The sequence below is a fragment of the Nomascus leucogenys genome, chromosome 11 (assembly GCF_006542625.1).
Source record: "Nomascus leucogenys isolate Asia chromosome 11, Asia_NLE_v1, whole genome shotgun sequence".
Lineage (NCBI taxonomy): Eukaryota > Metazoa > Chordata > Mammalia > Primates > Hylobatidae > Nomascus > Nomascus leucogenys.
In genome coordinates this window covers 100,347,778-100,364,375 of record NC_044391.1, presented here as the reverse complement: position 1 = coordinate 100,364,375, position 16,598 = coordinate 100,347,778, and the positions used below count along the sequence as shown (strand labels likewise).

At 33.3% G+C, this 16,598-nt stretch overlaps 1 protein-coding gene across 1 annotated transcript in view; it reads right to left on the bottom strand.

The window, feature by feature from the left end:
• Nucleotides 1–964: 964 nt before the first annotated feature.
• PIK3CA (phosphatidylinositol-4,5-bisphosphate 3-kinase catalytic subunit alpha) overlaps nt 965–16,598 on the bottom strand; it is a 96,235-nt gene continuing 80,601 nt past the window's right edge. The window contains exons 16-21 of the mRNA XM_030822846.1: nt 16,147–16,268; nt 14,931–15,009; nt 11,537–11,707; nt 10,853–10,970; nt 10,598–10,749; nt 965–6,904 (exon numbers count right to left, since the gene is read on the bottom strand). Coding sequence (XP_030678706.1) covers nt 6,634–6,904; nt 10,598–10,749; nt 10,853–10,970; nt 11,537–11,707; nt 14,931–15,009; nt 16,147–16,268 — 913 coding nt within the window. The 3' untranslated portion in view covers nt 965–6,633. The remainder of the gene's footprint in view (nt 6,905–10,597; nt 10,750–10,852; nt 10,971–11,536; nt 11,708–14,930; nt 15,010–16,146; nt 16,269–16,598) is intronic.

Here is a 16,598-nt window from a genome sequence, read left to right as displayed (position 1 = left end):
CACCCCAGTTCTCTTGGCTAAATGTGATACGCATTTAAGGCCCAGAACCTGCTGTTTCAAAGGTTGTGGTAAACTATTTTGTATACCAAAGACTTCTCTGTAATAAAATATATATGTACACATGAACATTTTATATGCATGCACATTTTAAATCATTCTGCAAATTGAAATTCTATACTTTTCTTAAGGGCACATCTCTATTCCATTTCTTTGTAAATTTGACTTCTACCTAACAATATGCAATTGTTGGGATTTTTTTTTTCCCTAACAAATTCAAAACTGCTAATTTAAAATGTAAAGTGTGTGTTTCAATTACCACAGTTTTCCATTTAGATAGGAGCTACCTGATTCATTCCAGCAAAGAGAGTTATTATCCCTGGAGAACAAAGTCAATTCAAAATTATTTAAACCATTTGGCAAATAAATGAAATTTAAGTAATTATTTGCTTAATTGCTCAGAAATACTAAGTTGTTAATGCCTATGTGCATTACTGGTCAAAGAAAAGCCCACACTTACCTTTTGCAATGTTTATGAGAACTGAAAGCAAAACCAGTTTGCTTCTAGCCTAACTTCATTTCTAGGTTCTGATCTTCAAATGACTTAGAAAAAAGTCCACTTACCTATTACATATACATACATACATTCATACATAGATGTATATACATATATTTCTTAAAATACAAGCATATCATTCTTTATGCTTAAAGGAAGTAAATATTTAAACATACATTTCTTTAATAGTCATCACTTTACTGGAGCAGAAAAACTGGCTTTTAAGGTATAACAGTTTCAGATTTTCAATCAAGTATTCTTAGTCATTACTGAAAACTCAAATTCAGCTAAATTTTGATTATTAACAACACTGGCTTGCTTTTCAAAAGGAATGGCAAAAGAGAATTATCACAGTTTTTTGCTTATGTAGTACACTAAGGATTGTTTGGACACAAGTCAAAGTAATTTTTCTTTTTTTTTAATAAACGGCGTGATGTTACAGACTGCAGAGTTAAAGAAAAGCAGACATTGACAGTTTCTGATGAGCACAAACAGTAAGTGCAGTCACAGGCCAAACTTCTTGCTAGGAACAGCAAGACTGGGAAGAGGTCTTAAATTTAGGGATACTGTTATTATTCTATATTCTCAATATAATAACACATGCATCTTGCTGTGTCAAATGCTTTTTGGGCCATCATTAAAAGGACACTAAAAACGTTTTTCTTGTAATGAATGCAGTATACTACAGGACTTCAATTCATTGAATGACATATAGAGAAATAAACTTGCTACAATGGGGCCAAAAGGGTGGTTCGAATTTCTTGTTAAAGCTTCCAGGTGAACATTTGACATGTTAGTAGTCTTCTTTTGGTAGTGTCACATTCCCCAAGGTATTAAAATGTTATGCTCCAAAAGGGTATATTCTTTTAGATTTTATTCAACCCAATTAGGTCTGAGGACTGAATCATACTGAAACCATTAACTTCATTTGAAACTTAAAACATTTTTGAAATCAGATGAAGGCCAAGTTCTCCAACCACTCTTAGGAACATAAATCGAACAAGGGACTTTTTAAAAAATGAAATAAAAACAAAATTAAATAAAAATGAAATAAATAGATAACGATTTTGGAAATTCATACTAGAATTTAGTCTAATTATATTTTAATATGAAACAATGAAGGTTTTCTGCCTCCTTCCCAACCTAGAAAAATTGACAAAAATAAGAATACCTAAAAGTATACATGGTTCTTAGCATAACCACAAAATTATTGTAGTGACAGATTAAATAAGGTTGCAGATAGATTCATAGACTTTAATTGGCTAACAAAATACATTTAAAAACCTTTTCTGTACTTACCTACATGAGGAATGGAGTATACTGTTGGTAGAAAAATCATTTACCTACTATATATGCACAAGGGACTAATTTTTTTTCTCCACTAAAACTCTTATATGTAGTTGTGTAAAAACTAAGTCAGAAAATTTCCTCATGGCTCACACCTGTCACTTTATGCTAACTAGCAAGGCTGGAATATTAACATACCTAAAATCAAGCAGAAGAAATGGCGCTGCACTAATAAAAAGGAGGTGCAAAACCTTAAGTGGAATACGTGAATGAAGTTTATTTAAAGACTAACATCCCAACTTGGGAAACTCCTAATAAATTCTAAACTCTTCCGAATTTTAGAACCTTGATATTTCTTTACACCTTTTATAAAAGATGCCTCTTGACTAGGGCTAAGCAAGCAGTGTGTACACAAACAGAAGTGTGTGCAAGTATACACACCAAATGCACTAATAATGAAGAAGAGAGAACAAAATGAATTTCAAATGCCGAATTCGGGAACCTCCTCGAACTATTGCCTTTTTCAAATGGCTGGACCGACGATTAAACTTCAGCCAAGTTTTTTTAAGGTCTTCCATATCATTAAAAACAAGGCATGCCAACTTGACTTTATAACTCTAAAATTCAGTGATCTGCACAATTTCTGAGCTTGAAGTATTGAATTGTGACTCATCTATTTTTCTTCCCATTTTCCTTCTGAGGTAGAGTTACCAATCCAATTTTATCAGGACCACAGATATTTTGAGCTAAACCCCATAATCTTTTCATACAGTAAAAATAATTTTTATGAAAAAAGAAAACAGGCTTCCCAGGCCATGGCACATAGATATATTTACAATTTTTAATGTAATAATTAAAAATGGTATTGAGTTTATATTTTAAAAAACAGCCCAGCTGTATTATTCTGTCACCAAGAATTATTGAGGATGCTGTCAATGCTGAATTTTACAGTTCAGCCTTCACAATCCCATCCATGATGAAGAGTTAATTCTCTTACGGTATACAATATACTCTCACAACTTTCAGCCTTCTCTTAAAGACATGCCCCAAATGAGCAGGGTGGATATAAAGAATGTAATTCATTCAAACGACTCCTCCCTGTTCTGCCCCCTCCCCTCACATTCCCCTCTTCTCAAAAACATCTGAAGTATGAAAGTTGTCTTTAAATAGTGAAAGCACCACAATCACATATTATCTTTAAACTTAAATATTTTAGTGATGTCTTGGACATCAAAATAATTTCTTAAGGTGGACTCTGAGTATGTGGGTCCAGCCCAGGTCTGCAGTTTGTGCAGACATAGAAAAAAGAGGAAGTTTAAATATTCAGAAAAGGTTAACAGGCTAGCTTTAAAATACTGCTGGAAATTAAATTTCTTCAGAGTTGGCAAGCATGGGCTATTGATCAAAATATGAATTAAACGGATTTACATCATTAAGAAAAAAATCCATGTTATGTGCTGTGAAATTTCCATGATGCCTTTCAAATAGGCTGCTCACAATTTTTGTTTATAATTCCAAATCACTCGATTTTTGATGGAAAAAAGAATACAGATGGACTGTGTTTTACCTATGTGAAAGTCACCAATCCATTTAAAATAAAATCCAAGAGGGCATATACAGTCTAATCAAGTCATCATTTTCCTGATTAATAAGAACTACACTTTACACAAAATACTTTATCAGCAGCTGTTTTCATCAAAAAATCAATAGTTTCACAGTTGAAAAAGTTACACATTAAAATATTTTACAATGCATTATATATTCACCAGGTTCCCATTTTCTAATGGGCTTTTAATATAAAGCAGAATAGAAGGGAAAATCTCAAAGTTGATTACTTTGACACTAAGTTTTACATAGGACACTAAGAACCACAAAAAGCTTAGGTTCTATTGTAAAATAGCAACCAAATTCCATTCTTCTTTTAAAAATCCAATTAGAAACATCTTTTTTAAAAAACAAATTCCACAATAAGAGTAACAGATTTCAAATTAACAGTAGTCTAAAAATCTTCAAAATAAATGGTTTTGTATAGCTGAGAATATGGTAGAAAGTGAAAGCATAATTTTCGAACAGTCATTTCTTACTACAGTGTGTTTAAAATTATTTTTATTATTTTCTTTAGACTTTTTCTCAAAATAATTATTCAAGGAAATATTTCTTAAGTGGCCCAATAAAACTGTAGAGCCAATAGTCAGTTACACCATATTCAAGGACAAGGATAGTCAGCTATAGATAGGAACTGTCTAAACCATGAGAACTGATCGCTGATACTGAAGTACCCAAAGTGGCTATATTATCGCTGACTTGAAACAGATCTTAGTCACTCATGTAGCATTTAATTCAATGCTTGGTTCTTTGCCTTATTTCTTTCTTAGGTCACAATCTATAGTCTTTATATAATTTGTCTACATTTCTTCTAATAGAATTAATTTGGTTGTAGTAACTTTTGAAAATAAATGTAAATGATGAAATCGGCCATGTGGTTTGTGCATTTTAATGGTGGAGAGGTCCTGGGAGAAGGAGGGGAGACAACTATCCGGACTGATAGATAAAAATGCAAAAGTGGTATAAATTTTGTGCAAGGAGGCTCACAGCATTTTTGGCACTCGGGTAAAACACAGTTCTCTGTTAAATCTTCAGTTTCTACCATCAAAGTTTCAGATTTGTACCATTTTACTGAGTTTTCCTATAATTTAACCCTGATATTGAAAAGGCTGGGATGTTAGTATGTATCAACTGCCTATATCTAAACAACACAAAATGTTAATAAGTTTTAATAAGTTATGAAATTTTCTATAACTGCAAAATAATCTTTCTGGTTTCCTGCTTAAAACAGAGTTTAAATTCTGCTTAACTATTGCAAGACAGTTTGCAGAAATAAGTTCCCTTAATCTTCAAATTTATTTTTCTTGTTGGCAATATTATATACATGCTTTAGTGAAATACCTAAATTTCCAATAATTATGCCCTTTAAGGGATCTAAAATAGCCAGATATTAAGAGTATTGGTATTAGAGTCCCTTGTTCACTACTCAAGACTTCAACTATAGGTAACAGATTTCATAAATGAGTATTTTAAAGTGATGCTGTTTTACTAGAGTATACAATGTTCACTCTTTATAAAGTTGTTTTCCAATAATATGCCTAATCTAAAAAACTGTCAATAATTATTGCACTTTTTTGATGTGGCACCTGGACATCTGCTAAAGCTAATTTCCTAGGACATTAATCATTCATTTCAAATACAGAGTAAAATATCAGATTCTAGAATGATAACTAGCAGTAGCCTCTACATCTTGGGTTAATGTTTTTCAAAAATGTCCTGTGCTCAAATAGTATTTAATAAAGTTGGAGAGTGAGCTCTGACTACTTGGGAATGAGACATGATCTTAAAATGGTTTAATGTCCTACTTTGGAGATATGGATAAATAGTTTAAAAAGGTAAAAAGTTCATGGTTTCTATTCCCCCATATTTTAAAGTATGATTCATGAGTATACTTCAGTAAAGGGGTTTAAGGTATCAGGAAGATAGTCTAAATTGTGTTAATTCTGGTAGCTAATTTCTTATGATTGAGATTCTCAATTATAAAAGAGAATGGAAGATGGGGGATTCACGTAAGAAATAAAAGGAAAGAAGATGAAGTTTTTATGTTTTCCGTAAGTAGTTGTACACTGGTTATTGGTATAAATGGGATAGTGCCTGAGCCTCATCTATAGACCAGGAAGAAAGCTGACCATGCTGCTACGAACAATAAAAAATCTGAGGTGCAAAACAATGCATGACTATGGGACAGATCATGTAAATAAAGAATATATATTAATGATAGTTTCTATAATATAAATAGCCTTTAATAAAAAAAATAATCTTTTTAATAACATTAATACTTCTATTTTCTGGAAAACATGCATGAAAAATGTATTCAGTTCAATTGCAAAAGGAGAAAAAAAATCAACTTAAGGTGAATACTGTACAATTCTGGAATAAGAACTATTCCTGCTCATTCTTTTTCTATGATGATTTTTTTTTTTTACTTTGTGGGAGCCCAGAATTTCCCTGGGAAATAAGAGTAAGATCCTTTAAATACTGTCCAGAAAAAAAAAAAAAAAAACACCTTATAACAGGTCTCATTTGTGACTGCTTCCAAAACTGCAGATAAGACCTCAAATCATCAAAAGCTTTGATTTATTAAAAAGAAAAAGTCTCTGGTGAAATCTCAAGAGTCCCTTCCACCCCAAGCATTTTTCTTCATTAAACAAGGAGTCAAAAACCCACTTCAAACTATAAATTGAACAGCAATGGAAAAATAAGAAATTTTCATTCTTTTCCAATCTTAATGTAATTTAACATAAACTCGTTTACTTACACCTAATGCAATAACAGCCTCTGTTGTGTCCACATTTCAAAACATAGAACATTTGCAAGACAAAAAAGAAAACATCATTCTTTTTCCTTCTCCATCATTTCTATATATTTTGGGGATTTTTGTTTTGTTTTGTTTTTTAAAAAAAGATACAAATAATCTTCAAAGTTTACCTTTTTGGAATTAAGGCATAACATGAAATTGCGCATTATTCTAAAGCTTAATTTTGAAATGAACTAGTTTAAGTGCTATCAAACCCTGTTTGCGTTTACATTATTTAAATTATATAGTATTTTATTTCTGTTCTTGCTGTAAATTCTAATGCTGTTCATGGATTGTGCAATTCCTATGCAATCGGTCTTTGCCTGCTGACAGTTATTAACAGTGCAGTGTGGAATCCAGAGAGTGAGTTTTCGTTTTCTCAGTTATCTTTTCAGTTCAATGCATGCTGTTTAATTGTGTGGAAGATCCAATCCATTTTTGTTGTCCAGCCACCATGATGTGCATCATTCATTTGTTTCATGAAATACTCCAAAGCCTCTTGCTCAGTTTTATCTAAGGCTAGGGTCTTTCGAATGTATGCAATGTCATCAAAAGATTGTAGTTCTGGCATTCCAGAGCCAAGCATCATTGAGAAAAGATTTATGAAGAGATTGGCATGCTGTCGAATAGCTAGATAAGCCTTGTAACACATCTCCTGAAACCTGTAAGTAATAAGAACAGTTTGGTCAGTATGGAGCAAATGATGTTAATACCTTCAGGTCTTTGCTCAAATGTCACACAATTAGAGAGGCTTTCGTAGACAAAGCTATAAAAAATAGCATTCCTCTCTCACTTCTCTTACCAACATCTTTTGATTCCCTTTACCCCACTAGAATGTAAACTTCATGAGAATAAGGACTTTTCAAAAACTGCTTTATTACCAGCACCTACAACAATGCCTGGCATGTCAGGAGTAGTAAGTATTAAATGTATGAATTGGTCCATAGTAAATCTTTTTGTGCTTAAGCTAGAGTCAGGACTGTGTTATAGACAAAGCAGAATTTTATAGAAGGTTGTAAAAAGTACTTTAAAGTCTGATATAGTCTAATGAGGTACCATAAGGTGGTAAAAAAGTTATGAATAAACGAAGTGATTATGGTTGACTGACTTTCCTCTAATTGTATGACAAAAAAAGTCGTATTAAGCACTATACATTCTTTGTCAATACAGAGGTGGAGTCCAACTATTTAAAGCTCAGTAAATAAAAACATTTAATGTGTTATGAAGTTTAAGGATTACTTTCTGTTTAGGCCTTAATTAGCTCAACGAATTAAATTGTATTCCCTTTCCATTTTCCTTCACAGCATCACACAAATAAATACAAAAAAAAAAACACATTAAAATAGTTTTTCACTCAACAAACTAGGCATAGAAGGGACTTACCTCAAAATAATAAAAGTCATGTGACAAACCCACGGCCAATATCATACTGAATGGGGAAAAGCTGAAAGCACTCCCCCTGGGAACTAGAACAAGACAAGGAAGCCCACATTGGCATCCAAATTGGAAAACAGGAAGGCAAACTATCGCTGTTTACCAATGACATAATCATATACCTAGAAAACCCGAGAGTTCTCCAAAAGACTCCTCGATTTCAGCCGGGTGTGGTGGCTCATTTCTATAATCCCAGCATTTTGGGAGGCCAAGACGGGAGGATCACCTGAGATCAGGAGTTCAAGACCAGCCTGGCCAACGAAGTGAAACCCCATCTCTACTAAAAAATACAAAAATTAGCTGAGCATGGTTGTGCACGCCTGTAATCCCAGCTACTTGGAAAGCTGAGACAGGAGAATTGCTTAAACCCAGGAGGTGGAGGTTGCAGTGAGCTGAGATCGCACCACTGCACTCTAGCCGGGGCGACAGAGCAGGACTGTCTCTCTTAAAAAGAAAAAAAAAAAAAAAGACTCCTAGATTTGATAAATGAATTCAGTAAAGTCTCAGGTTACAAAATCAGTATACACAAATCAGCAGCATTGCTATACACCAACAACAACCAAGCTGAGAATCAAATTAAGAATGCAAGCCCTTTTAACTTCAAAAAAATACCTAGGAATATACTTAACCAAGGGGGTGAAAGATCTATTCAAGGAAAACTACAAAACACTGCCACCATCATTTTTCACAGAATTAGAAAAAAAATCCTAAAATTCATATAAAACACACCAAAAAGGGTCTGAATGGCAAAAGCAAGACTAAGCAAAAAGAACAAATCGGAGGCATCACATTACTGGACTTCAAATTATACCAGAAAACTATAATTACCAAAACAGCAGATACACACAAAAGTAGACAAATAGACCAATGGAACAGAATGGAGAACCCAGAAATAAAGCCAAAAACTTACAATGAACCGATCTTAGACATATAAAAACATAAATTGGAGAAAGGACATCCTGTTTAATAAATGGTGCTAGGGAAACTAGCTAGCCACATGGTAAAAGAATGAAACTGGGTCCCTGTCTCTCACCTTATACAAAAATCAACTCAAGATGGATCGAAGACTTAAATCTAAGACCTGAAACCATAAAAATTCTAGAAGATAACTTAGGAAAAACTCTTTTAGACACTGGCCTAGGCAAATAATAAATGACTAAGACCCCAAAAGCAAATGCGACAACAACAAACAAAATAAATGGGACCTAATTAAACTAAAAAGCCTCTGCATAACAAATAATCATCAAAGTAAACAGACAACCCATAGAATGGGAGAAAATATTCCCAAACTATGCATCCGACAAAAGACTAATATCCAGAATCTATAAGAAACTCAAATCAGCAAGAAACAAACAATCCCATCAAAAAGTGGGTTAAGGTGGGGTGCAGTGGCTCAAGCACTTAGGGAGGCTGAGGCGGGTGGATCACCTGAGGTCAGGAATTCAAGACCAGCCTGACCAACATGGTGAAACCCTGTCTCTACTAAAAATACAAAAATTAGCCGTGCGTGATGGCATGCGCCTGTAGTCCCAGCTACTTGGGAGGCTAAGGCAGGAGAATCGCTTGAACCCAGGAGGTGGAGGTTGCGGTGAGCTGAGATCATGCCATTGTACTCCAGCCTGGGCAACAAGAGTGAGACTCCGTCTCAAAAAAAAAAAAAAAAATGTGGGCTAAGGACATGAATAGACAATTCTCAAAAGAAGATATATAAATGGTCAACAAACATGAAAAAAATGCTCAACATCATTAATCATCAGGGAAATGCAAATTAAAACCACAATGAGATACCACCTTACTCCTGCAAGAATGGCCGTAATTAAAAAGTCAAAAAACAACAGATGTTGACGTGGATGTGGTGAAACGAGAACACTTATACACTCCTGGTGGGAATGTAAATTAGTACAGCCTCTATGGAAAACAGTATGGAGATTTCTTAAAGAACTAAAAGTAGATCTACCATTTGGTCCAGGAATCCCTCTACCCAGAGGAAAAGAAGTCATTATATCAAAAAGACATCTGCATGCATATCGTATGTTTATTGCAGCACAATTCACAATTGCAAAGATATGAAACCAACGTTAAGTACCCACTGACCAATGAGTGGATAAAGAAAGTGTACATATACACCACAGAATACTACTCCACCACAGAAAAGAATGAAACAATGTCTCTTGCAGCAACTGGGATGGAGCTGGAGGCCAGGAATGGAAAACCTGAAAATACAGTTATGTTCTCACTTGTAGGTGGGAGCTAAGCTATAGGTACACAAAGGCATACAGAATGATATAATGGACTACAGAGACTCAGAAGGGAGAGGGTGGGAAGAACAGTGAGGGATAAAAAAGTATATACTGGGGGCAAAGCACACTACTTGGGTTACAGGTGCACTAAAATCTCAGACTTTACCACTATTTAATTCATCCATGTAACCAAAAACCACGTGTACCGCAAAAGCTATTGAAATATAATAAAATAAAAAACAAACAAAAAATAGTTTTTGCTAAAGTGGTAAAAGAACTTCTATTATTTTAGTTTATTTATTTTGATACAGGGTCTCACTCTCTTGCCCAGGTTGGAGTACAGGGGCATGATCATGGCTCACTGCAACCTCAACCTCCTGGGCTCAAGTGATCCTCCCATCTCAGCCTCCTGAGTGGCTGGGACTACAGTGCATGCCACCACGCCTGGCTACTTTTAAAATTTTTTTGTAGACATGAGTTCTCACTATGTTACCCAGGCTGGCTTCAATTCCTGAGCTCAAGTGATCCTCCAGCCTCGGCCTCCCAAAGAGTTGGGATTACAGGCATGAACCACCACACCCAGCCAACATTTATTATTTTGAAATTGCTTGAAAAATATTGATTGTTTCTAACAGAGCAGCCAGAACTCTTTATTTTGTGTTTTTAATTTCTCGAGCTCACCTCTCAAATTCTCTTGTCTTTGTGCATTCTTGGGCTCCTTTACTAATCACTATTAAGAAATCCTGTGTCAAAACAAATGGCACACGTTCTCGTTTATAACCAAATTTTTTCTTCTTGTGATCCAAAAAGTGTCCAAAATCTATATGAAACAGCTTTCAAAAATAAGAAATTATGTTATAGTTTGATATATGCAGATACAAAATGTCTTGAATAAATTAAGAACACCAAAACATTTTAAACAGAGAAAACCATTACTTGTCCATCGTCTTTCACCATGATGTTACTATTGTGACGATCTCCAATTCCCAAAATGAAGGTAGCTACACAATATCCAGCACATGAACGTGTAAACAGGTCAATGGCTGCATCATATCTACAAAGAATAAACACCTCATGAGTAGTATGGAAATATAGAGTGATTCAGGCCAACCTGAGAAAAGACAACAGGGTGCAAGTTTCTATTTAAACAATGAAAACAATCACTGACAAGGAATAAGGAAATTATGTCCAAAGATTGTGAGATTGTAAAGTTTTCATGGGTTTCTAAGGAAATTTCCAGATGTTCCCTGACCAAAGCATAATTCTTATCATAGTGAAAAAATACTTAGCATGTCATTAAAATTATTTTTTTCTAATCATTTTAACAATGAATTAGAAATAAAATTTTGAATGTGCAATATTCATTTGTTTTAAAAAGAATAAGCAATAACAATACATTTTAGATAATACATAAAATGAATGTTTAAGATTTTACTAAATTAAAAGTAATTATAATCATTTAAATCCATTAGCATCAAATATTTCAAAGGTTGAGCATATTTTTTTCCATAGAAAGTACAATTGTTTTCTCTGGTCTAACTCAAAGGAATACACAAACACCGACAGACTCATCTAACAAAAACTTAGATTAACATAGGAAGAAATAATAATACAACTCACATTTCTCCTTTGTTCTTGTCTTTAAGCCACTGATGTAGTGTGTGGCTGTTGAACTGCAGTGCACCTTTCAAGCCGCCTTTGCACTGAATTTGCATAATAGTGTGAGAATTTCGCACCACCTCAATAAGTCCCACACAGTCACCGATTGAAAGACAACCATAAGGTAACATTCTGAAAGAGGAGTAACACATTTACAATTAAATGAAGGAATTTTAAAATAGCAAATATTTTAATAGGCTAAAACATGAGTATTTTATTAGTAAATTTGTCATGCATGATCTTTACTGCCTTTCTCCAATTTTAATTTTCTTTTTTATGGTGTGATAAACATACTTCTGGAATAATTCTCAAAATTACCTGTCATCATTTATTATAACCTTCAACTGAGAAAGCACTGCATTTTTATCAGAAAAGAATTAAGAAAATTATTGTGGCAATTAAAATTTTACAAACATTTATGATTTTAAAAATATGCATGAATCTAAAGATGTTTAATTGACACCGAAATAAAACTGTAGGGCAGAAGTTCTCAATTTTGGTCTCAGGACTCCTCTACACTTGTAGAAATTACTGAGGACTCCAAAGAGCTTTTAGTTATGTGAATTACATCTACTGATATTAGAAATTGAAATAGGGAAAATAAAAATTTTAAATATTTACTAATTCATTTAAAAGCAACAAACCATGACATGTTAATATAAATAACATATTTGATGAAACAAAAAATGCATTTAAAAAATTTAGTGAGAATTATGACATTCTTTCACATTTGAAAAAATTTTTAAATGTCTGGCTTCATAGTACCCAGCTGGATTCTCATATATGCTTTTGTATGCAATCTAATGTTATGTTTTAATAAAGTATAAAAAGAAAATCTGGCCTCACAAAGATAGGTAGGTAGAAAAAGAAGGAGTATTATAATAGACTTTTCAGATAATTGTGATATTTTTCTTTGGTACTATTCTAAAACCTGACAAGATAAGTTTCTTAAGTTGCAAAATATAATCTAAAACCATATCAATAAACTTTTCATACTCAGTTACATTAAAATCAATTTGTCTTTCTTGCCTTTTAATGGATCTTTTACCCATACATGATTTTATAGTATCCTGCCTGGTCATTTGTAGATGTTCCAAATGTTGATACCTTTCATTATACCATACTAAAAACCACAATTGTTAATATTACCAAGAATCTCATCAGAAAGATGTTAAGTTTAGGGACTCTATTAGGTTCAGTGGCAGACACTGAAAATTAGAATTTTCAAAATTCTAATTTTGAACTTCTAATGAAATTTTTGTTACAAGCTTGTATTTTATCATTGGCAACAAATACTGCCACAGTTGTTTTCTTCAAAGGGACAGACACATATTGTTCATTTTCAAGAAAATGCCTGCCAAATATCCATGTCTGAATAACCATAGCTTGCCTACTAGTTATTTAAGTAAAAATCGTGTTCCATAAAAACAGCAGCTAGTTCAGCTCACAACTCAAATAATCCCACAAATGTTTCCCTTTGATACAACCATAATACTTGGGATGTGGCACAAATGCTTTTTAGGGTACCTCTCATTTATTCACATAGAAAATTAAATAGGACACGTAGTCAAGGGTGCAGATGTGAGGATTTAAAGAGACAATGAAAAAAAGCACCTAACATTCAGACTGACAGGTAAGTACCCAAAGTTTTTCCTTGCTCTGTTCTTCTCATAAGCTACTCTCCATTCTTTCCACCTTTCCTTTACTTCTTAAATTCTTAATACAGTCTATACTTATTTTCATTTTCTTACTTAATTCCTTGTAGCCTAGCTTCTACACCTACCACTCTAGTGAGTAAACTCTTAAAGCTAATGATGAGTCATCAAATCCAAGTGCTTTTTCACAGACCTTATTCTTTTAATCCCCTTGAAGCCCTTGGCCCTACAAATTGTTTGTCCATCACTTCCTCTAGTACTCCTACTTCTTTTGATGACTTCTCTTACACAATCTTTTCTTCTACCTGCCCTCGTAAATAGGGGAATGTCTTAACGTTGTACTCCTGCTCATTCTTTCTTATTTTATGTTTTTATCACTGTTGAACATGCTCACAGTTTACAGAATTCAATTGTCTTCTAAGTCTTGTTATTAAAAAAAAGAAGCAGGGTTAAAATAACCTGATTCTGAATTATAGTTTTGCCAGGTATAAATAAAAATGCTGTTATGATTTTACTTAAATAATTTTAATCTAAAGTTAAACTTGAAATAAAATTTTTACTTACGTTTACTTAAGTTAAAAAATTCAGAAAAGACTAAAAAACCATTAATATTTCTAATCATCTTAACTTCAGATGCTTTTTTGCAGTCATTAATTTATAATTAAACAATGTAATTGACCAGGGTTACATAGTTACCTCCTTTACTCTTTCTTAGCTCTACAATCTTTTTTACACTCTATTCCTTTGGGGGACATGGTAGTAGTGACATGTGGATCTCTCAAGACACAGGAAATTATACCAAAAAATGAAATTTGATTCATATAACATTAACCGTCTTTGGAAAGCAGGAGGGGTTAAGCAATGTATCAGGAGTTACAAATTTGGAGTTGATGACAATTTTGTGCCTTAGCAGGTCACGTGAAATGTCCACTTTCTTCTTTGCAACAAAAGGGTACAACTATTTGTCACTGATACATTTTTGTATACTAGCTACTCTTAAAATTTATAAGAGGCATACCAATAAGCCCTTGTCTGGTGTTACCTGCAATTCCTACTAAATGTACCCTGTTGTTACATCTAGACTTGACTCTCTATGTCCACTTATAGGCCAAAGTACTTTGGACAGAGTGGGCTTTGCCTGAATGACTACGGATTTGCAAAAAGACAAGTCAGATAAGGAAGAACATTTTAGAAGCAACAATGACTAGGAGAAGATGAAGCATGACAGAAAACTTGGTGATAATACTGATAGTGTGGAAAGTTGGGTAGAAACCAACAGACTGGTAAAAACTCTAAGATTAGCTGGTTGCATAATTTTGCTGCAAAACTGATTCCAATATGAGGATTTATACAGCTTCAGAATTAGAAAATTCCCATTATGAAACTTTCTTTTAAACTCTTCTGAATGAAAACAGGGGTCTTTTGTGTCTCCTTTGTTTTGCTCCTAATGGTGACGTCAACTCCAGAGGCAGTAGCAGAGTGTTTATTAGCTTATTAGCCCTTTTTACTTAGCTGAATATAATTTAGCTATTCTAAGTAAGAGGAGGATATGTCAAAGTACTATAGTGTAATCAACTATTGATAATTACTACTGCATACATTTCTTTTTAGATATATGCCTCTATATGCTTCTATAATTATTAATAGTTCACTTTTTCAGGATAACTTTCAACATACAGGTTGCCTTACTGGTTACCTACCGAAGATCAAGACCTTGATTTTGCCAGATATTTTCCATAATACGAATAATTTGAAGTGTTAGCATATCTTGCCGTAAATCTGAAATTCAAATAATATGTATCACCATTTAATGCCACAGATGCAAATTTGGGGATCACGCCATCACATGGTTTTCAAATGAAAAACAAATACAGCTATATTTACTCTTCAAAAGAAACTACAGGAAAGCAATATTCTGATTTCTTTTCAAAAAATTTATGAGTGTATATGTCCACTCAAAGCCTTTACATAGCTTTATTAATTTACTTATAATTTTTGAGACAGGGTCTTGCTAAGTTGCCCAGGCTTGTCTCAAACTCCTGGGCTCAAGTAATCCTCCAGAGCAGCTGGGATCACAAGCACACACCACTACAAATGGCTCTTAATATTCCGATTCTTAAATCCACTTTTAAAGTCTTTGCATAAACATATTTGAATAACAATGTAGGATAAGTGAGCATACATCTCACAAAAATTTTTAATTAAAGCATTTATAGTAATTATTTTTCTGAATCCTTAAATTTGAACATATGTTTATATTAAAATATTGGGATCAACAGAATTCACTGCTGAAATGTCATTTCCTATTGAAAACCCATCCATGATCCTCCTTCACTCCCCCCATAGCCTTTTTCTCCAAATAAGTATCTTCTTTTATATGGTTCCTAAGCAGACTACACTTTTCCTTTGCACCATGCTTGTAATTTTATTTTTGTAATTATTCATTTAATGTCCCTCTTTTCTCTGTTACGCTGTAAGCTCCAAGAGGGCAGGGATTCTGTTTTCTTCACTGCTAAAACCCCAGGGCCTACCACATAGAATATTTATGAAATGAATGGATACTCACACAGCTAAGCAAATGATAATTAGAAACTGATTAAAAAAAAAAAACCAAAACAACAACAAAAAATACTTGTCTACACAGGTCCATGGGAGGAGGGTTGGAGGTAGGGAACAGGAAAAAGAAAAAACAAAAAACTGATTTCAGGACTTCTGATCTAAACCTAGTACTTCTTTTCTTTTCATTGATTATACATGCATATTTCAAAGGTCAAGACATCTGATTAATATTACATATTTTATCACATGTGTATATTCCTTAAATGGCTTTCAATAGTTTTCATGGTTCATAAATATCCTGTGTATAAAAAGATAGCTAAATTCATGCATCATAAGCTCATTAATACTCTTCCTTACCATCCCCATTTTTAAAGATGATCTCATTGTTCTGAAACAGTAACTCTGACATGATGTCTGGGTTCTCCCAATTCAACCACAGTGGCCTTTTTGCAGAGGACATAATTCGACACTCTTCAAGCCTTTAAAATAGTTAAAAACTTTACTAGGTACCTTTGCTTTATTATTCTTTTACCTTCAAATTTATTTTAAAATATAAATACAATATAGCTTTCTGAAGTGTTACAAAGATTTAAAACTTTCTCCTCAATTTTTATTTAGGAATCCATTTCTAAACAGTATAAAAAAATACTGAAAGTTTTAAAAGTTATATAATTGTACATGAATTTCCAACAAATATATAGATATATATCATTAGTTTTACAGACATTACATTTCTATTTCTTATCCTATGATAACAGAAATTCTAGCCACAGAAGGTTTTAAACTCTATTATTTAAGTAGTAAAACTC